The 23,942-nt window shown below is 38.7% G+C and overlaps 1 protein-coding gene across 1 annotated transcript in view; it reads left to right on the top strand.

Moving 5' to 3' along the window:
• Positions 1 to 23,942, top strand: part of ITGA8 (integrin subunit alpha 8) — a 170,343-nt gene that overhangs the window by 65,133 nt on the left and 81,268 nt on the right. Inside the window, exon 13 of the mRNA XM_058669292.1 lies at positions 1,620 to 1,811. Within this exon, the coding sequence (XP_058525275.1) occupies positions 1,620 to 1,811 (192 nt within the window). The remainder of the gene's footprint in view (positions 1 to 1,619; positions 1,812 to 23,942) is intronic.

Genomic DNA, 23,942 nt, shown 5'->3' with positions numbered 1-23,942 from the left:
AGCTTAGTTTAGGCTTGTGGTTCTTCAAGTGAGGTATTCGAAACAGTCTCTTCGCAGAAAAAAACATGCATGCTCACACAAAGTTTTACAAACATTTTTTGGAATCTTTAAGAACCAAGGTACAGTGCATTTCCTGATTCAATAATTGTTATTCTTTGCCTAAGGAGCATTCATCTCCTTTGGCAAGTGTTATTTTCCTCACATGATTTCTGTTTAAAAAAAAATCAGACAGTTCTCAGCAATGTCTGTTTAGGTAATTTCTAAAGCACCACAAATTACGAGTACAAGCCTACCCTGAGTGACTTGCCCCATCTCAGTCATTCAAATGAAATAAATAATACCAAATTGTCCAGGAACTTGTCTTTTTATCTGTCTTCTTCTATTTGCCCTTTCTCTCAGATCCTGAACAATGTTTTTTCATCACAAAGAGAACTCTCAGTAACATAAAAAATGGTTCACAGCTTTGCTAGGGCGACTGTTCCTGTATGTAAAGCAGACTCACTGAGATTAAATAGTTGGATATGAAGTTTCTGATTTAGTAAACATGAAGAAAATACTCCTTGCCATCACCTACCATGAGGCAGTAGCTTTCTTTTCTTGAGCACCTGGAGCTCTGTGGCCATTTGCCTTTAGCTCTTAGGGGAAGATGGAGTTCTGGTCCTCTTGAATGTCACGAGAGTGGAGGCATGCTTTGTTCAGTCTGATCCAAGGACCTGATAAAAAAAGGAAGTGAGGACAGATGAGAACACCTACTGTAGCCCACCATGGGAGACTGCTAGAGATTGTGGTGTTACCTTCCAAATGCAGTGAAGAACTCGTGTCTGTCGTTTAGGACAGTCCTGACAATCAGGCGTGTAGATAGCATATTTAAGTCATTGCTGGCTTTTGTGGCTTTGTCTCGGTTACTAAATATCCTCAATTGTAAAATGCATCTTGCTTAGCTCATGAGACTGGGTAATTATAAAATGACATCAGGGTTTTTGTTTGTTTGTTTGTTTTTGTTCATTTCTGGAAACAAGGAACCCCCAGGTAGCTGGCAAAGGGCCTTCCTTGATTCACTAAGCCCTGCAACTTGAGCTTGAAAGTGACTCTTTCCTGAACTGAGTTCCCACACGCGTTGGCCCCAGACTGCTCTTTAAATAGACCAGTCCTTCTCCCTTTGGGCCTTTGCGGCCATTACTTCAGAGCTCCACATGGTTGGCTCCTGCTTGTCCCTTGATTTCAATGTAAATGCCAGCCACAGACACTTTGTGAGACTACCTCATTCCAAAGTAGCAATCCTCCACCATACCAATGTTTTTAAAGATTCTGTACATAGCATTTATGGCTTGATACTTGTTGATTGGCTTTCCACCCAAACAGTCTAGTACCCACTAGATTATTTGTAAAAGCAAGAATTTTGAGTTTCTCATTCACTGTTGTACCCACTGCCCCAGGCATTCATCAGATACTCAGTATTTGTTAGGTGGGCAAAAGACATCAAATACATTAGTGTTGCTACAGAACTACAGAATTCTCATGGAAAAACATAAGCTTTGGTTCTGCATATTTCTTTTTGTATTATACTTACACCTATTTCTAAAACATTCTTTATTTTTAAAAATGTCTCTTCTCTGTAGACATAGCCATTGGTGTGCCTTTTGCGGGCCAGGACCAAAGAGGCAAAGTGCTGATTTACAATGGGAACCAGGATGGCTTAAACATCAAGCCTTCCCAAACTCTGGAAGGAGTTTGGGCCTCACAGGCTGTGCCTTCAGGATTTGGCTTCACTTTACGAGGCGACTCTGACATAGACAAGAATGATTATCCGGGTAAGTTTTCTTTTTTTTCCCCCACAGGAGAATTCACTTCCTGGAAAACAGCTTGGAAAATGCATCATGCCTACCTAGTTCACCATTAACGCCAAAAGCTAAGATTTAATGTAGCACAGGAGTCTGGGGTTTGGGGTATGAATCCAGAGTGACTTTTAGGGAATGTGAAGAAGACAAAACAGCCTGTTTCTTGTGAAGAGACAATATTAGCAAAGTAAGATGGCTTACCAAGCTGCTTTGGGCGTAAAACTCGTCAACTTTTCAGCCCATGTTTCCATTAGAAACCTCTTAGTGGTTTGCTCTCCATTAACAAAGGAAGCTTGCATCAGATCCCTGTTGAAAGCAATTCATTTAGTGTATGAGCCTCAACATTTTTGTCATAAAGCTCATGTTTTACAGCATGCATATTTTCGAGTCACATTCCAGGTTTTTTCAAAGATAGATGGAGTATTTCTGAGTGGAATAAAAGAATGAATTCATGGTCAGAATCATAAAGTACTCTTGATTACCTACTTCTTGTTGAGAATGCCTGAAAATCCATAAAGAAATAGATAACTTACACATTGTGCCTGCTATATGAATATAATAATTTGGATGATTTCAGTAACTAAGGTTTTTAGCAAAGAACATTGATTTCTTGGGTTTATGAGCTAAATCTTCACTTCTATGTGGGTGATTTCAACATGATTTTAATAAAGACTTAGAAGTCATTAACAGTTAACTGACAGTTTCAACTATTTATTAAAACCTTGTCTCTTTCCACTAACCCTCCCGTAATTAAAAATTTCCATATGTAGAACTTTTGTTGATTTGGGGCAGCTGTCCAATAAACTGACTGCCTAAATATACATCATTAATCTCACTCCATTGGCTTTCTTTCCTCCTCTGGGATTAGGCCAAAGAGTACCAAAACATATTCTTAAACCATGCCAGAAACCTTTCATGACACTAACTCAGACATCATAGCAGACGCAAAGCCTCTTTGGTACTATATAGTATGTTAATGCTTTCTTAATGCTTTCTATCTGCAGCAATTTCAAAAGCATTTACATTTGTTTTTTAGGTTATATAATAATAGTGTAATCAATGATGTCTAGTTGATTATGGGCAGGAGTTTTACACATACTATATCCTAATTTTAAGTAATTTAAAAATTTAATTTTCTTATGTGACTTCTACACCCAAAATGTGCTTAGAGTGATTAAAGAATCTCAATCCTTGGGTTGCAATTTCAGATAAACAGTTACTTTAAAAAGTTACTGCTATGCATTATGCTTTTCACAGGTTTCCTTTTCCACCTTTAAGTGCCAGGAAATTGGACAGACAACATGACTGTGCCTTCCAGAAGGACAAGGTTTAAGGGTATATATCAATCAAATAGCTAGTTTATTAACTTCCTGTGATAGGTAAATATGTCCCAAATGACAATTAAATAACGAAATTTTTCTCTTAGGAAATAGGAGGGTGCTTCAAAAAACTGGAAGACAATGGAATTCAAAGATAAGTTCATATTGGTACCAAGTAATTTTGAAATCTGTACACGAGGGGTCTTCAAAAAAATACATGGAAATGAATATTATGGGGGAAAAAACCCTCATGTTCACTGAAGTGTTACTGGAGCTTTTGTGGCTGATTCCACAGTTGGAATAGTGAAATCCACTCAAACGTTGCTGTGTACTAGCTCTCCACTCTCCACTCTCCACCCAGACCCGTGGCTTGTCTTGTTGAAGCCTTCTTTGATCCACCATTACCAAGCAACTTTTGGGGCTCAGGTGAGGCTTTGCCTGCAGAGTGGCAAAAGCCTCGGTTTCCCCAAAGATAATTGAATGGCATGCTTTTAAAATAGACCAAACTTCATTTTACAAACTCTACGCTCTAATCCTCTATAGCCTATCTTATGATTTTCCAATCCAGTCCTTTTTGGAACTTGAAACAGAAGACAATTTTCTTTCTCTCACTTCAGAAGAGTTTTGTCTTCAAATTCCGATGCTGTCTGAGTTTCAAAATCTGCTCGACAAGTTGACTTTCTTCTTGTACATCATTGATCTTGATATGCACTGGTTCTCAACCTTGGCTGCACATTAAAATCACCCGAACAGATTGAAAAAGCTCTAAGCTCAGATACAAATAAATCTAATATACACAGATGGAATCTGGGTATGGGCGTGTAACTTTAGGGATGTATTAAAGTGACTGGGTGATTCCAGTCACATCCAACCACACTGGGAACTAGTCTTCCAGAGCTGTGCCTTCCCCATCTTCACATGCTCCTGATTCAGTCAGCCGGGTGGGTGGGGGCAGGATTCTTCACCTCCAACAAGCCTCCAGGTACAGCTGGTGCAGTGGTGCCGCTGCCCTTCATAACACATCTAGTACTGAATTTGTGAATCAGGCACAGTGGTTCTGAAATACACATGCTAATCCCTTGCTGAGCCTGATGCTACAGGTGGAGTACATGGCAACACTTGGATATGTTGAAGACCAACTCTGGTAGGGGCTCAGGTATCTAGTATCTTACCTAGTGCTCTGCTTTGGGGAACACTGCCTGAGAATCTTTGGGGGTCTCACATCTATAGTCATCAAATATGCTCTTTTTCTCATTTGGCAAGAATCTATTAGCTAAGGTCAGACAATTCTTTTATCTTTTCCCAGGATAACAAACCATTGTCTGCTTCAGGTGACCTCCATGTGGTGATTCTACTCTAATGGTTGGACATACCATGTACAGTGGTCTCTGGGGAGACTAAGGAAAGCTCAGAAACAAATGTTTCATTTTTTTCCTTATGCACTTCTCTACATTTCTTGAAGGTTGTCTGTGTATTTAAAAAGATACTTTACTGGGACAGGCAGTTGGCAGAGTTTGGTCTGATGACTAAGACACCACTTGGGACACTTGGGATACCCACAGTATTTGTATCAGAGAATCTGGGTTTGAGTTCCAGCTCCACTCCTCTTGACAGATTCCTGCTAATGCACATCTTGGGAAGCAGAAGGTGAAGACAATGGCTCAGATTTTTGAATTCCTGTCACTCACATGGGAGACTCACCCACTTGAACTGAGTTCTGAGCTCCAGTTCCTACCTTCAAGCTTTAGCTTGGACCAGCTCCAGCTGTGCAGGTACTTGGAGGCGTGAGCAAGAAGATAGGCTATGTATTTCTCTATTTGTCTCTCAAGTAAATATTTTAGATAATTTACTGTCATTTAAAATACACCATGATATTTGTTAGGAATAAAAAAGACTTGACACATAGAATATTCATAATTAGGTTACAAAGATATCTCAAGGACCGCACCAGTTTCTGGACAAGATTGAGGCCTAAGATGGTGAGAACCAATCTCTGTCTCTTTCTCTTTTCCCTCCCTCTGATCTCTCTGAGAACATGGTAGGCTGCTTCTGCCCCATGCCTCCCGAACTTACATGGTACAGCTTTTGTCCAGTTGTCCTATTTGATACCCATTTTGGCTACCTTGTAAGAAGTGACAAAACAAAAATGGCCCTAGGAAGTAACAATCACTGTTTTTTTTTTTTTTTAATGAAGAAAACCATTGAAAGGAATGTATAACTTCATTTTTAAAACAATATGCTAAAATGAATCAATTTGCTCAGCATTGTTTTTATGACTTCCTTGAGTAGCAAGATCTACAGAACAAAGTCATGCCTTCATCCAGTAAAAAAAAAAGTGTTTATTAACTTTTCCTAAGTAGTAAACACTGTACTGAAAGTTGGGGATTTGGAGATGAAAACAGTGGGCAAGCCACTGCCTCTACAGAGTCGCATTCTAGATAAGAAAGACAGGTAGTTAAGCCAAGACTGCAAAACGTTGCTCACAGGATGAAGTTGAGCTTCATGGCAGGGGGCCGTCCCTGTCTATGGAAGACCTCTAAGTTGACCTTGTGTAAAACTAGAAGGCAACTGTAGAGTAGTACAGGTGGGAGGAATAACAGGTGTATAAGTCCAGAGTTAGTAAGAAGGCAAGGCCTCCTGGAACAGTTGAGAAACATTCTGAATCTCTGGTTTGTAGACTGAGAATGAGGTTGGAGATGGAAATTGGGCCAGACTGAAAGGCCATTTTTGCTTTGGACTCACCAAATTATGTTCAAGATATGAAGGATGGGGCAGAGTCTTTGCACTGCATGGTTATCACTTTTCTTAGCTGGTTCCTTGGCTTTTCCTAGAATTGGAATTTGCAAATTTATGAAGTAGTTGATGGAGACTTAAATGAAAAAAAGGGGGGGGGGCTAAAATAACTAAAGTAACCTTCATACCTGACATGTGTTACTTAGGAAAGAAGGAAGTTTATTTTGACTTGTAGGTTTGGAGTCTTGGGATGCGATTAGGCAGGCTCAACTCGTTTGGTCTTCCCATCAGGCTGCTGTGGCATATGCTGGGCAGGGATCAAGTGGTGAGACAGGAAGCAGGGAGAACAGCTGGGGCTGATGTGGGCTTGGTAACCAACTCTCTTCCAAGGTCTGCCTTCTCAGGGTGTGCCCCAGTGACCTATGACCTGACTGTAACCTCTGAAATACCATAAATGGATTGTCTCCACATTCAGAAACATGATCTTATAATTTTGGAGTTTAAACCTCTCCGTAAATGGAGAGCCAAATCATCCTCAAACTATAGACAAAGTACTTGAAAAACTCATATGTGGTGGCTGACATTATGCTTGTAAATTTTCAAAACATTTTACGAGGAAAATATTATTAGCCTTTAGAAACTTTGTCATCATTTGGTCTTAATTAAAAGTATTACCAGAAGAAAATGTACAGTCTTTGGAGTTCCCCAGACAAGCCCCACCAGCTCCCCTGATTACTTCCAGAATCCAAGTTAATTCTCCCGTCAGGGCTGCTGCAAATGATGTACACACAAGTTGTGTCCAGCCAGGAACAAGTGGGTGCAGCTTCATATTACAAGGGGGTTCCCTCCACTTGGGAAAGGGTAAGGGTTCCTTTTAAAATTCACACAGACATGCAGCTCTCAGGGGCCCTCTTCCAGGATGTCCAAACAAATCAGAAGCAAAAAAATCAGAAACTTTGCCACTTTATCTACCTGGTCATCTGTACCATTTATGGAAAAAAAAAGCAAAGAACAAAAGATCTGAAATTCTAAGTTGAAACAAGTCAAACTACAAGGAATGGAAGACACATGGTAACTTGCTTACCAGTTTGACAGGATAACATGGGATTATTTTCCCATTCTTGAGATGATCACTTTTCTCTCCATTTATGTGCCAGATATGTAGCACCTAATGTAAAAACATAGCACCTGTTGGCTTTGCCTGGTCTTCATTGCCTACTGTACATCCTTTCTGGGAAGTCTTACAAAACCTGCCTAAATAATGGAATGGTACTCAACTTGCCGCATTTACAGACAGCAACGAGCACTCTGCCTGTTGCTAACACAGCACTGCTGACTTTTACAGACTGAGTGGAACGGATTGTGAAAATTCGGGTTGACTTACTGGGCCTTACGACTGTTTTATCCTCCAAACTGACTGAAAAAAAAGTTTGCACAGTATCTGATGAAGGCATAGCCATGTAAAAGGTGGCTTGGTTTCTGTTCATTCCTTGTCACATGATTACAACTAACTACAAGTTCCAGATGTTCTATATTTCAGCAGGACCCCTTAGTCTTCTCATCTTCCAAAAGAGGAAAGTTAGCAAAGAGCAGACAGGGGGTCAATGATATTGTTAACATTCTTGCAGTCATAGTAATGATCACTTCTGATAGATACCCAAGTCCAAAGCATGCTAGCCACCATGTAGTAGATAAAAGCATGTTCCCCCAGCCTCACCAGCCAACCAAACCATGGGAGGCTGTCTGATTTTGAATTGTAACGTTATTTTGAAATCCCATGCATGAATACACATGATCACACACATACAACAAAGTTAATGGAAAATAGAATTTAAAATATTCTTATTTGGGGGCAAAAAACTATATATGAGTAATTTTTTCATAAAAGCATTCTCTATGAACTTTTTGAAATACCCTTCAATATGTGTGTCCACAGCATCAGAGTATAAAACAAAGGAGTCAATGGAACTCCACGTTTTTCCTGGAAAACACTGCACAGATATAAAAACAACCCTATTTAAGTTAGCAGAGTGGTTGTGAAACAAACAAGGGAAATCAGAGTGCCCAAATTTGGATACCCATCCAATACTGATTAGCTTGACACTTAACCAAATTATTCCGTGTCTTTGGACTTCCATGCCCTTTTCGGTTATGCGCTTATGGGGCTAACCCTATTTCAATGGCTTGTGTGAGCTCACAGTTTCTAGACTGGCAGAGGGTTCACACAATGTTTTGAATCACTTAGAATAGGAAAGGAAATAAGTTTGGTGACCATGAATAGAACCAAAGTTACTTAACTTCGCAGTCATGTTGGGCCACATACAATTTTAAAACACTACATTCTTGAATGCTGAAGACAGGTCTTTGACTGAAATCTGACCCCACTAGTTTCCAATTGTATTATGGTAATCAAATATGTTAATTTCCCTGAGGTTCAGTTTCCTTGTCTGTAAAATGAGATGAAATTATATTGTTATAAGGATGAAATAAGATATTTGTATAATAGGAAATTAAATTGTATGGAGTATAGTTTAATAAATGGCAACTCTTCACTCAGCTTTTGAAGCAAGATTCTATATTTTGGAAATACACTTTTTCCAATGCATACTAGTTGAATCTCTTTTCTTGGGTTTGAATGAGTGAAATTCCTTTGTCCCAAGTTTAACTTATTCCATGTACTATGTTTGCTTCTTCTGCCCTCGACAGATAGGAATATAAGCATAAGATTATAAACTATTGGGACCATAATAAGCTCATCGTAGTCCTAGTACCTGACCTTCAGTAGAAGCTTTCTGCAGGATCATGAGCTTGCTGCCATACTGTGATGTATGTGCGTACTGCAAAAAGTTCATGGCAAATGGAATTAAAATATATTTATGTTGATACAAAAATGTTTCAGAATCCTTGCATGCTCATAATTCCAGCAATCATTTCAACTCTAAGCAAGAGGTGACTTCTCTGATTTCTAAGTTCTGCACCGTGGATAGGACAGGCCTCTCGTCTCTCTCAGCCCCTTTGCCATCCAAGGATATGTGATGTCACATAAATTAGGCCTGAACTAGGATAATAGCAGAGAGAATCTAAAGAACTGAAAACATAGTGTAAAGGTAAAATAGGCGAGACTTGCTAACTGTGACGAAGGTGCAGGTGAGAAGGGGGTAAGGAATGCATGTAAAGAACTGAAATTTTGCTCCAGAATATTTTAAAAAGGTGAATAATGGGCAGACAATGAAAAAACACAGTTGCGGAAATATAGAAAGAACATGTGGAATAGTCTTTTAATATCCACAATAAACAGTATTTTTTTGTTGTTATTTTTGTTTTAGGCTTTTATGTTAAATTTTGCCATCAACCCATAAGTAATAAAGAGGAGTCATCGTATTTTATTTCCTAGCATTCAAATGAATTTTTTTCCTTTTCAAAACATAGATATGTTCACATTTCTGCGTTGGTGCTTATTGGAAAACCCAGGTTCACTAGAGAATTATCTTGTGTTTATTAAGTGAAAGCATTTCAGAGGAGAAACATCTGTGACAGAAAAGAATCCCCAAATTCAATGATCAAGTGTAATCCTCTTGTACAAGATTGTATAACAACACCATCTGCTAAATGCATAGCCCAGACCCTGGAGGTCGGGGGAGGGGAGTTCTAATTCTGCTGAGAAACAGCGATCTTTTAGGCAATAAAAACTGGAGGAAAATATGGGCCTAAGGCCAAGCCTCTCATTGTCTCATTTGGGCCTCTAACAAATGATGAATATATCATGAATCTACTTCAGACAGTTATACTCAATGAAACAAAATAGCCTATCATCTGTTTTAATGAGTACTCTGTGTGTGTGTGTGTGTGTGTGTATGCATGCACACACACACATGTATACTGTAAGGAAGCTAATAAGCAAGAGAAAATCTATATGTAAGCAGAATTAAAGGGTGTACCTTCCATGAAAGGAACTAATGCATTTTAATAACTCTGAGTTCTTTAATATTGTTCCTTTGAATTTTAGCTGAACTAAGTTCAAATCGTATAGTCAAAGTTTATTTTGAATTCTCAAACTACCTTTCATATTTGTATGAAAAACAAAGCATTATGTTCCTATTGAGCAAGATTTTCATAATTTCATTATAAATAAACACATTAGAAATTAGAGTATTATATTTCTTGTAAAAATATATCTTATAAATTTAGATGACATTAAATTAATTCAACTGAAAGAATTCTGAGACTTGAATCATGTAGAGTAGAAGTAAAATGGAAAAGAGATGTAAGAAGCCTCAATCTTAGATCCAGTTTTCATACATGAGATATAAGTACTTCAACTCCTCTGGGCCTGGCCTTCCTCACCTGAGAGCGGAATGCATGGATTGCTTCTTCTAGAGTCTTTTCAATTCTAAACTTTTCTGATTCTGTAATCCCAGAGCTAGATTTACTACCTCACCAGACTGCTCAGTAATATTGGGTAAATTTTTAAAAAATAGTTAAATTATGCAATGATTTTCCTTAACTTTTTATTGACAATAATTTTAGGTTGACAGAAAAGGTGCAAATTCACAAGTCATATCTAAGTTACATCTTACATAGTTATAGTATAATGAACTATTAAGTAATTAATAGACCAATCAGAATTTCTATAGACTGTTACCCTTTGTCCTGCTAACATTCTATTCTTCAGTCCAGAATCCAACATTACATTTAGTTATCATTTTCTCATAGTTGCTTCCAGTCTGTTGAACTTCATTTACTGTCACAACTGTGACACTTTTGAAGAGTACTGGTCAGACATTGGAAGAATGTCCTTGAGTTTATATGTGGCTGATGTTTGCCCATGAGTGACTAAGGTCATGCACTTATGTCAAAAATTATACATAAGTGATGTTGTATCTTTCTCTGTGCATAATAGGGGTACATGATGACTATTGTCCTTTTAGCACTTCCATAACTCGTTTAAGATACTGTAGCTTTAGTTACTCCAAAATTTCCAATTTTCTCCTTTTTAAAATCAAGATCTATTGATTGATTTCAAAGTCAGAGTGACACAGAGAATGAGAGAAATCTTCCATCTGTTCCTTCACTCTCTAAATGCCAGCAGCAGCCAGTACAGTGACATGCCAGAGCCAGGAACCCAGATGTTTGAACAAGAAATTAGCAAAGTATAAATTTACAGACTTTACGCAATCAATTATGCTTATTTCTTAACTCCATTGGCTAAATGGAAGTAGTAGGACTGGAAACAAGCTGTAAGTGTCAAAGTAAGGTGCTTTGCCCCAAACCTAAGCCTGCACCACAAAGTGATGACTTACGGATTTATGTGTAAGGCTATCTATGAGATGATGGGTTGATGTGTTCAAAATAACTGACATACCACTAATCCTCATCTGTCCTTCTTACTTGGAAAACATTATTTATGGAATGTTCTTCTTTCTCTGTGGTTGACATTTGCTATCTTCTTAATGAGTTTTCTGTGTTGACAATAAGGGATGACCTAAAACTATCAGTCCTAGGAGAAATCCATGGGACAGTGAGTGCACAACAGAAAGCTGGAAGTCTGACCAGGTCTCCGACTAATTGTAAAGCAGGAGAAGCACCTTTGGCTAATGTTCAGCTCTAAACACCCCTGGCTTCCTTCTTCTCTGTCGCTGAGGCCTGTTGCCTATCAGCTGCAGAAGTGTTAGTCTCCTTCCTTTTCTCAACTGCGTGGTGATGGAGGATCTAACATGCTAGTTCTGGTCAGGATATGATGGATCCAGGAGAGGTGGGTCCCGACCCCATGATTCAACAGTCCTGGCTTTGGCAAGGAAAGTCTTTAAGTGCCCAGGACAGAGAACAGTCTGTTTACTCCCTCTCTACAGCAAGCAGTCCAGTTAGAACAGGATTTGGCTCATGGCAAATGTTCAATCAAGAGGTATGGAGTCTGCACAGACTCAAACAATGAGAACTGTATTTAAGCCCACAAATCTGTAGTCTGTAACTTCACAATTAACTTGTCTTCAGGGTTGTTTTCTTCCAAGACCTCTCTCCTGGGCTTCTACATTTCCATCTTCCTGATATATCTTCACCTGGTCTTACCTCTGGGTTCTACTTTCCTGTTATTAGAAAAACAACAGTTTGTGGGATTGGTCCATACACACTATCTCATTTTAAATTTGTGACAATGCTAAAGACTGCCCTCAAACATGGCCACATTGGGAAGTACGGGGAAGTATGGAGGAGTGGCACAGTTTAGCACATCATGCTTTTGAAATACATGAAGCGCCAAAATGAGTTAGTGAAAAGTGTTTATCAGACCGGACATGGGTGTGTGGGGGTGGGAGTAACAGTAGGCTTTTCTGAAAATGAGAGCTCATTCCTAGATGGCAACCATTTGTAGATTATGTTGGTCCTAAACAAAGAGCTATACTATAGTAATAATATGGGGGAACTCAGTGAGGAGGAGGGGACTTGGTGTGGGGGTAGGGCAAATCCCAAGGCCTTTGGAACTGTATCATAAAATAATAATAATAATAAATGACAAAAAAGAAAACAACCCTCAAAAGATACAAACAAACAAACACAACTCTAGAATAGATAGAGAACAACAAGGAAAGCTTGGAATCAGACAGGAAACGGTCAGCGTGGATACAATTATACCTTACTAGGTGGGACAAAAAGATTGGTTACTCCTCACTAGGGTATTGAAGATTTCTCTGCACACCCCTCCTAAAACTGTTCTGCACTTCAATTGTTGACATATGTCTTGTTAGAGTTATAAGCCAGTCTAGACTACCCGAAAAAAAAAAGCCAAGTTCAGCAAAATTATGCTTTAACGCTATATAATGCTAAATACTATAATGTAAATAGACATGAGACAGGTGAATAGTAATCTATAGCCATTTTAAGGTGTATAGAACCCGGTCGTGCATAAACTAAAATTGAAATGTCAATGAAGGAGTCACAGGATGTGATAAAGAACTTGCCTTTTTTTTCAACATGTTGGTTACTCAATACTATGTCAATTAATTCCATAACATTATAAATTGTTGCTGATGTTATGTCAGGGCTTTTAATTGATAGGGATGATACTCTGCCGGCTCTACCTCCAGCCAGAGATGGTTTCCCCAACAAGCCATTGAATTTGTCTGGACAATAAGATGCTGGTCTCTATGCTTGGTATATGCTCGCAATGAAAGAATCTCAACTGATCTTAAACTGTGGTGATGCAACAAGGTGGAGGAATCCTCCATGGGGGGAGGGTTTGGGGAGGGTTTGGGGGGAATCCCAGTACCTATGAAACTGTGTCACATAATGCAATGTAATCAATTTAAAAAATAAAATTAAAATTAAAAAAAGGAAAACAACCCTTACAGTAGGACTGCCTGCAACCAAATGGATGCTCACAAATAGTGTATCATAGAAGGCAATCAAACTAGAGGAAGAAGAGGGGTAGCTCTTCCAGCCACGAGAGACCAATAATGCATAGAAAACTATTTTCATAAGGCAGACTCATTGTTTGATATTTCATTCGCTTTTCTGTGAGCTTTTTTTTAAAGGAAATTAAACCCTTAGTAAATTAGAATGTTGCAACCTAATACCACGCTCCAACTCATAAATGTTTTTCTCCAGAGTTCATTTGGAAGCATTTCAGACAGATTGTTAGGATTATTACTTTCTGGGATAAAATCATGCATTTTTCAAAAACATTTCTTCCTCAACTCATAACCTTACTCTCAGTAATATTTTGCATGTTGTAATAAAAAAGCAAGGAAGAAAGGCAGCCTCTATTTTTAGGTTAACACATTTGCCAAACTCAAGGAAACTTATCTAAATGCCTGCTTTCCTCAAGACATGAGCTGTTTTTCTGATGCCCAGCATTCCAGCCAATCTCACAACCCACTTACAAATGGCCGTGGCCAAATTTGTATCAAACATTTTACACACTATCTCTAATTCTCTCTTTTTCTTTAATATCATCATTGTATAGAAGTAAGCAACTGAGTTCAAGGAAAAACTCTATCTGATGACTTTCATTCGTCTTTGAAATATTTGTGGGTAGATGTTAGTGGGAACAGAGCCTGGGCAATCATGGGCATTGCCTGTAGGAGATTCTGTGAGTTTTAGACAGTGACAATGGCAAGACAGGAGCCAGGAGTCCATAGAACTGAGTCCGGGAAGTGAGGTGGTTGTTCTTCTGAAACTACTTTTTAAAAATCATGGACAAATGGAGTGAAAACATAGTGTGTATTTTCCATGAGTCTTTAAAAGACCCTTCATGTGTACAAGGCCAGTGAAGGCAGGGAGAAACCAGAAACTGGATGTCTCTTGGCAGGGGTGCTATGGTTTGATTGTGATTTTGTCCCCAACCCATGCAGGACTTTAAAGTCCACAGTCATCAATTAGTGGGCCAAAGAGTGTGGAAACTTAATCCAATTATGCTGTGTGGAGGTAAGATCTAAAAGTGGGTCTTAAAGTCACTGGGGGTGTTCTTGCTTTCAGAAACCAATTTTCATGACTTTTTGAGTTCTGACAAGAAGACTGTTAGAAAATTCCAAGTTTGTGCCCATGTTTTCTCTCTCTCTCTCTCTTTCTCTCTCTCTCTCCTTTCACACATGCTGCATCATTTACCTGGGCCCCTAAACAGAACCAAAGCATGGGCCATGCTACTGGATTTTGAACCTCTTTTCTGGAAAAAAAGTAGGCTGCTCTGCTTTTTTGTTACAATATGAGAAAGCTGATCAATAAAAGGGGCAAGCATCCACAGGAACAAAGCTAAAACAAGAGGCAAAGGAGAGTTCCAGGATGTCCATGAGAGCCTATAGAGCACTTGTATGACACCAACACATCCCATTGAGTCTTGGTTGTCTCCTCCAGTTAACCGCAGACATTTCACCAGTATATGACGATACTACCCTGAATGTGCATGATCTCATTTAGTCTCAAAAGCTAAGCAAAATCAGACCTGGTTGGCACTTGCACTGGAGATTTACCTAAACATTGGGCAGGCGAATAGTCACAGGTTGTTCAGAAGCCAATGGTAAAGTGAGCTGGAATTTAGAATTGAGCATTTTCCTCTTGACATACAATACAACCAGGGATAATGTACAACTCAAAATTGGCTGGCCTCACTGTAGAAGAGTACTTAGCAATGAAAAAAGAACAAACTACTGATCCACATACAACAAGGATCAATCTCAGATAAATAAAACTGAGTGAAAAAAGGCAAACCCCAAACAACACATGCTGTGTGACTCCATTTGTGTGACATTCTAGGAAGCAGATCAGTGAAGTGCAGAGGCTAGCTGTCAGTCTTCACTATTAAGCACCACAGGGACATTGGGGATAACAGAGCTGTTCTCTATCTTGATTTTGCCAGATCTATATATTTAAAAAGATGGAACTTACAGTAAAAGGTACCTTAATTAAAATTTGTTTTTAAAAGACAAGATAGCATGTACATATACCCCCCTAGGAGGCAGTGTGGTCACCAGGTAAGAATGTGGACAATAGTCAAGTCACCTAGGTTTAAGATTTGACCTTACCACTTGCTATATTTAGGCTCTCTGTACTTCATTTTACTCATTTTAAAGTGAGGATAATAAACATACCTTCCCCAAGAGATTGTTGTAAAGATTAACAAATATATAGCTCTCTCTCCATATCCATTAGGGGATGTGTGCCAAGACCCCTACCAGATGCCTGAAACCACAAGTTAGTACTTAACTCTACATAAGGGTACCTAAGCCTTCACTGAAAAACGGAACTGGGAAAAGCATGTACACCTTTTAAAAAATTCTTTTTTACAGGATGGGAGAAGGGGAGAATGAGAAAAAGAGAGAGGAGGAGGAGGAAGGGAGGGAGGGAGAGAAGGAAGGATGAATGGAGGAAAGGAAGGAAAGGGTGGGGGGAGACAGAGACTACCTTCCATCTGCCAGATGGTTGAAGTAGTCAGGAATGGGCCAAGCTGGGGCCAGAAGCTTCATCCAGTCTCCCATGTGGGTAACAGGGGCTCAAACACTTAGGCATCCTCTGCTGCTTTTCCCCGGCCATTATCAGGGAGCTGGATTGGAAGCAGAGCAACTGGGACACTGCACACAATTCTGGCTGTAACATTTTTAATTCATCAATTTTTTATGTATTTGAAAGGCAAAGAGAGACAGAATGAGAGATCTTCCATTTTGGTTAACTTCACACATCCCCAAAAGTAGCCACGGGGAGAGCCAAGAGGAAATCAAGAACTGGAACTCTGTCAAAGTCTCCTACATTGGTAACAGGGACCCAAATAACCGGGACATCAGCTGCTGAATCCCAGGGTGCACATTAACAGGAAACTGGCTTGGAAAATGCAGCCAGGACTCAAAGCCTGGCAGTCTAAGTGGTGGGTAAAGCATGTCACCTATCACTTGTCCCCCATGATCTTTATGAAGAATTATTATGTGCATGGATTTTAATTTTTTTAAGCCAAGATAAACTTATCACATTTTAATTCTATTTCCCACAAACTTTTTGAAGAACCATCACATAGACTATTTTTCCTATATATATGTTTATAATATTTAGTTTATAATTAGGCACAGTTAAAGACTAACAACTAATCATAAAGTAAAACAATTACAATAATGTGCTATAGGAAAAGTAGATGAATTTGGTCTCTCTCAAAATAAATTTATTATGCTGTACTCATTTTTTTTGTGAACATAAGATAAAATGCCTGTGTGATGAGATGAAGTGAAGTGATTGACATTCTGTTCAAGACACAGCAATATAGTACAAGATTTCAGCATGCTACTCAGAATGAGGCAGTATTTAAAATTTATGAGTAGTTTGGCTATTTACAAATATGTGGATAGATGATAGATAGATAGGGATAATCTTGGACCATGGTTGACTACAGGCTAACTGAAAGTAATCAAAAGTAGAATTACCTACCAATAAGGAGAGACTACTCTATTTAAAATGGCTAGAATGTTAGGTTTGGTGGTTTTTCTTTCATTGGGATGCATCTTTGCACAACTGTTGAATACATTTCAAGATAAATTTCTAGAAGTCTAAATGCTATGTCAAAGGTATGTACTGTCATGTATATTAACAAACTATGTTACAGAAAATCATGTGAATTTAAATTCCCACAAGCAGCTGTGAATGAGTTCTTGACCCTCCATTCTACCAGTCTTTTCCTTTTTCCTACTTTGGCATTGAAAAATATTATGGAGTTGTTTTTTTCATTTGTATTCCTTTGATGACTATTAGTGAGGTGAATTTTCTTTCAGGCTTTGTTGACTATAACTACTTATTTTTATGCAAATTGTTTATAATAATTTTGTTAAAATGTAATAGTCATATTAATTTGAATATATTTGTTGCAGTTATATATGTTATTAGTATTTGTTTTTCACTAGTTACCAGAAACATTCTCCTAAACATTAAAAAATACTGGAGGAATAAAGATGGCAGAATAGGGTAGGGACACATTTAAACAGATGGAGAAATATTGGCCAGTGTGAAGTAGAGGGGTACATTCCAGGAAATAGGAGAGGGCAGAACAGCAGCAGAGGGGTACCTGGTGACTGACAGACACAGGAAAGCAGCTGACATAACGGTGTGGTGTTGCAGTGACTGATACTCCAGTGGCATTCAGTGAATGGTGATCTGAATTCCACCGGCAACCAGAAGGGAAGGGATGCTTACCAGGAGCTCCAGAGGTGAACCCAAAGAACTGCCCGTCCTGCTAGTCTGTTGCATTTGACCAGGAGCAGAGACAGAGCAGGGAACAGGGTAGATTTCATAGCCCAGTCTGCCCATTAGAGTCATATCGGGTGCCATGTTGTTTAAGGAGGCAAAGGCTATGGGGCAGGACTGTACATGCATGGAGCTGCGAGTGAACTCATTTCTGGCTCAATAAACTGCAACAACGTGGCAGCCTACAGGTTCTACCCAAAACAGGTCTGAGTAGCCCTCAGATCTGATGGCCAGCAGATCAAGAACTCTAGTAGTGGCGCATCAGGTTCCATTTTGTACAGTGTGGAAAAAGCTTTAAGACTGCATGTACAACAGTGAGGTGCACATGTGCTGAGCTGGAGCGAACATACTGAACTCAGAGCACTGCACTGGTCCCACAGGAAAATAATACTGACTATGACATCATACTGGTCAAAATAGGTTCGTCTGGTGCTCAGACCTAATGGCCAGACCCAATAACCTAACTATATAGGACACCTGGTGTCTCCCTAATCCTGGGACCCACTCCAACTGGAAGTGGTAGAAAGGTTATACAGTCAACAGTGCAGCCTCAGCATGGTATCACAGGAGGTGGAGAGTGGTGAGCCAGGAGCTGGGGCTACAGAGATCATGGTGGAAATCTAACAATAACAACCCAGACCTAGAATTTGCAGGAGGGAGTGGCACAACTGACTGCAAACAAAGAGCTGTGTACCAACAGCAATAAGTAAAACTGAACTATAGACCTGTCGGTGATATGGCTTAGAAGCCTGCCCCAAGGAGAAGACTCTGCTAACCAGAAGTGCAATGACTAAGATCAAAAGAAGAGACAGAGGCACAGTGAATATTACTGAAGACCCCCCTGCAAAGGAGCAAAACCCTTTGCCAACCTCAGAGTTTACTGAGGAAGACATCAAGAAAATGGGAGATACAGAATTCAAACCACTTGTGTAAAACTTCTTATCAACAATGAGAAGCATGTAAAACAGGCATTCAAGGAATATGAATGAATTCACACAGGAAATGAGTCAAATGAAAGCTGATATATCAGAAATGAAGAATACAGCGGAGCAAATTAAGAGTACAGTGGAGAGTCTCCAAAATAGAATGAAGCAGAAGAAAGAAAGCATCTCAGAATTGGAAGCCATTTCTTGTCACCAGGGGGAAACAAACAAAAAGCTGGAAGCAGAGCTGAATCAGGCCAAAAAAGGATTCAAAAATTGAAAGACACTATTAAAAAGTCAAATATAAGAGTTATGGGAATCTCTGAAGGTGCAGAAAGAGAAGCTGGGTTTACAAATGTATTTAATGAAATAATAAGGGAAAATTTCCCTCATTTAGAGAAAGAATTGTGAAACAACATCCATGAGGGGCACAGAACTCCCAACAGGCTTGACCAAAAGCAATCTTCACCACAACACATGATAATCAAGCTCTCTTCAATCAGACATAAAGAACAGATTCTTAAGTGTGCATGTGAAAAAAAAATCAACTGACATATAAAGGAATTTCAATTAAACTTACAGGAGACCTGTCACAGGAAACTCTAGAGGACAGAGAGAATGGAGTGACATATTTCAGATTCTGAAACCAAAAATTTGTTGGCCCAGGATAACATACCCAGCAAAACTTTCCTTTGTCTTTGAAAACGAAATAAAATTCTTCCACAGTAAAGAAAAGAATATGCCTCTTCCAAACCTGCTCTACAAAGGATAAAAATGTTCTCTTGACAGAGAAAAGGAATAGCAACCACCAAAACCAAAGAGAAATGCGAAAAACATCCCAGTAAAGTAGCAACAGAAGACTAAATGAACAACCCATTGCTAAAATGACAGAACCAAATTACCACCTATTTTTATTAACCCTGAATGTAAATGGCTTAAACTCATCTATCAAACATCACAGATTAGTAGACTGGATTAAAAAACAAAACCCATCCATTTGTTGCCTATATATCTCACCAACAAAGATCAGAGGAAACTCTATCTCACAGATTTTGATTTTTTGTTAGTTTCATCTCTTCAAAGCACTTGTTCTGATTAAATTCTTCAATGACTCATAAACCATACAGCAGCATCATTTTCTTCAAGAAGGTTCTTGATTTTCTTTTTCATTTCTTCAGCAACACATTAGTAATTCAGTAACGCATTGTTTAACTTCACAGTATTGTTAATTTCTTTTTTGCTGTTGTTTATTGTATTTTGTGGCTTTTCATTTAAGTGGATGTATAGTAACTGTGTATTGGAGACTATCATATCTAGAAGCATGTTATTTAACTTCATGGCATTGTAAATTCTTATTTTTCTTCCTGTTGGTGATTTTGCATTGTGGCTTTTCATATTGTGGCTAACATATCCAGATGTGAGGATACAACGCAGTATGCATCTCTACTTCCAGACAAAGATGGACTCCCAATGAAACTGTTCACTATATTTTGATAATAGGATGCTGGACTCTCTGTCATTGTCCATGCCCGCAATGATGGACATATGACTGTGTATGAAGAACTATACTATAGTATGATGTAGAGGAACTCAGTGAGGGGGGAGGGAATTGGGGAGGGGAAAGGGAAATCCCATGATCTATGGAACTGTATCATAAAATGATAATCATAAGAAGTTAAAAAACATAAACAATGAGATAAATAAGGGCTCGCCCCCCCAAAAAAACATTGAAAAATACTGACATTTGACCCATTACAGTTTAAATATTTCCTCCTCTTTCTATCATTTATTTCAACTTTGCTCAGGTTATTGTGCGAAAGAGTATAGATTACCCCTTTGCTTGGGCATGCTAACTCCCTTTGAGTGACTAATCTTTTCATACAGACTTTATTTCTACATTCCCATGTTTCTCTTCTATTTGGAAGTGCTCTGTGCCAATTTTCATTGTTCAGAATTAAAAGGGACTACATGATGGCGTTTTCAGAAAGAAACTTCAGCATGTTGAGGTTATTTGCCAACAAGATGAGAATGGCAGGTGAGGCAGTAGCAAGAAGAGGGTGACAGATGAGAAAGGCTGAATTGGTGTAAGAGGGGTGGGTGTTTGAGAATCAGACTTCCATGGACTCTGTTGCTGCTCTGCCTTTAGTCTTCCTTTTCTTCTCTCCCATCTCTTAGAAACTTCCAGGTTCTCTGCCCTCACTGCTCCCTATCCACGTGACCCAAACCTGATGCTTTAAAATACAACTCCTTCCAGCTCTAAAACTTCCCTCCTAGATCTATAAAATCAGACTCTACAATACAAGCTCTCCTTCGAAGGCTTGTCTCTTTTTTTTACTTCCTCATCTGAAAAAAAAAAAAAAAAAAACTACCTTGGCAGAAGAAAATACAAAACACAGGTGTAATGCATCTCCTATGAATCACATTTTTATGGACTTTTCCTTGCTACTTGATCCTGAGTTCATGTTAATCTATGCCGTGCTTTGTGTTCTTAGTTATTCCATCAAAAACCCAAAAGAAAATAAACTGTGTTTCTAGGGCAATGTGAGACAATAACAAAGACTTCAAGCCTTTTGAGAACATTTTTTGATTGAAGGAAAAGAACCAATTTTAGTGCTGAACTTATTCCAGAACAAAAAAAGTATATAAGTGGAATTTTCATTTGTTTATTTTCAGTTGTGCCCCTAAGAAATTTCCATAAGAAAGGAAAATAAACATTAGAGAATGGTATAAGACCTGTTACGTCAGAGAGAAAACTCCCATAGTTAGAACCCAAATATCAGCACCAAAATTACTTTGTCTCAGTTTATTGTTGAAATTTCTAGGAAGGAATTATCTAAAAAATTTTGAAAGGATTACTTATGTGTGTGTATATAAATATTATACACAACAAATACATACACACACGTTATATATATGTGTGTATACATGGTACTTCAAAAATTCATGACAAATGGAGCTTTTTTAATAATTCATTTTATGTATTAAAAAATGCAGAATACCAGAGAAAAGGATTGTGGGGAGTCAAAGAGACAGAAAAACAGGGCTCTTCCATCTGCTGGCTCACTTCCCAAATGAATGTGAAGACCGGGACCGGGCCATGACGAGGCCAGGAGCCTGGAAATCCATGTAGCTGTTTCATGGGGGTGGATTCTGCTCTTTTCTCAGGGCTCATTAACAGGGAGCTATATCAGAAGTGAGGTAGCTGGGTTTCAAAGAATTACTTCTATGGGATGCTGTGTGTGTTGTGTGTCTCTATATGTTTGTCTCCCAACACCTTTAGTGCACATGCAAAAATATAACAGAATTTAACTATGGTTTACGCTCACCTGTATTGCAGGGATGGTGTAACCCACTGCACCACAATGTTAACCTCAGATAACTTTATTTTGCTACAAAAAATGAAATCTATGCATATTGTTCAACAAACATTCTCCATAAACTTCTTGAAGTCCTCTCATGTGTATGAAACATGTACCACACATGCACACACACACGCATACAAACATATAGAAACTACACAGTGCTTTTCAAAAATAATCACATAATTTGGAAAAATAAATTTATTAGAAATACAAATCACCAAATCCGTTCTCCTCCGCTAGAGAAGTCTGACCATTTTAAAGTTTGAACATAAATGCTCCTGGCTCATTTCCAGCAGGCACAATACCAAGGTAGCGTCTGAAAGACAAACATACTTTTGTGGTAGATAACTGTTTTCTTGGCCTTTGAATAACTGTGGTCACATTCTCAAGAACAAAATTGTGGCCCATGTTGCCAGTTATTCTATTCTTCCAGAGTAGGAAAATTCCTATCCTAAGGCACAGCAATTACAATTCCTAAAGGAAACTGCCTTGTCCATTGCCATTATAGGGTGCCCCCGCCTCAGATTCTCACTTCTAATGACCATCAGGTTGTGATGAGACAACTGCATTACTTTCTAGAATCTGGACTGTGTGCATCTGTGTGTGTCGTGTGTGTCTATGTGTTTGTCTCCCAACATCTTTAAGTGCTCATGCAAAAATATAACAGAATTTAACTATGGTTTACACTCACCTGTCTTAAATACTCCCTCATTCCGTTCTTATTCTCCCATCTTGAGTTTATTATCACATTACTTATTCCCCCTGTTAAGCGCACACTTATAAAATCTTAGCTCTTTATCTGGCAGCGTACCTGACGCAACACATGTAAAGATTTTTTCTGTCTTCACAAACTCCAGCCCGTATTATTTCATGAAGTAGCTGAGATGTACAAACCCAAAGATGGCTGCCAGCAGAGGGCTTACAATCTTTTCTTTGCAGTTTTCAGTGGTGGTTCTTAAAATGTGTTTCTAACTTATCCAATTAATCTTAGACGTATCAGTATTTCATTTTATTTGGAGCCAGAAGCCAAACAGAATTTCTCTTGGATCAGGTTTGCAACAAAGCTACTCAATCTGTTTTGTCAAAAGACATAAATTGAGGCCAAGTGCCACCTCTATGACACTTGTCTAGATATTGGAATCTCACGATTACACAAGAACAGAGTTCATACTTCTCTGCATCAGTAGCTTGTTTTTATTAACATAGCAAAAGTATAATGACAGGCTACAAAGGACAAATCATCAAAGAATATGTGTGAAAATGGTTGCAAAAGTTCAAATTCTATGTAATTTAGAATTGTAATTTTAAAAATTGCTGGGAACTTTGATGCCTTGCTATGAAGATTTAAACTCTTGGAAAAGAATGCTGTATTTCATGAATTGGCCTAGTCGTAGCTCCTTTTGTACTGTTTTATTTCACTAATACAGAGCTCAACAGACATCTCATGTTTGACTTAGTTGAGTGTAGCGTATATATTATTTATATATGGAAGGAGTTTTGGAGTCAGATCCTGGGCTTGTTATCTGAAAACAATGCTTTATAAAACAGAAGACAGCTAACTCTGATTCTAATGTGAGGTTTGAATTCATTTTTTAAAAAGTGTGAATGCAAATTACTATGTCACATTGGGTTGTCCCAGATTAGACATTAAGGTATAAGGATTAGAAAACAGTGCATTTGAAAAAAAAAAATCCCAAGACAAAGGGTTTAAGGGAGTCAGGAAGAGAGACATAGAACAGAAGGAGGAGATCATGTTTTTAATTACACTGGTTCAGCTGGAAAAATTAGGGAGAAAGGGAGTGATGAGCAAGCTTCAGAGACAGCACCTCAGGTCGGAGGAAGCTGTGCTGCTCATTGTCCAGTCCCAAACCTGACAGCCGGCAGTTATTAGGTGGCACTAAGCCCTCTGGGGAACAATCATGCACCAGAATAAACACTTTGTAACTCCAAGTTTCCATGAACCTTCTGAGGTACTTTCATATTTGCATAAGCATATGAGATAACTGAAGGATTTGATCCATGTATAAACATGAAATTCATTGATGCTTCATATACATT

The sequence above is a fragment of the Ochotona princeps genome, chromosome 10 (assembly GCF_030435755.1).
Source record: "Ochotona princeps isolate mOchPri1 chromosome 10, mOchPri1.hap1, whole genome shotgun sequence".
NCBI lineage: Eukaryota > Metazoa > Chordata > Mammalia > Lagomorpha > Ochotonidae > Ochotona > Ochotona princeps.
This window is presented reverse-complemented; position numbering and strand designations above follow the sequence as displayed.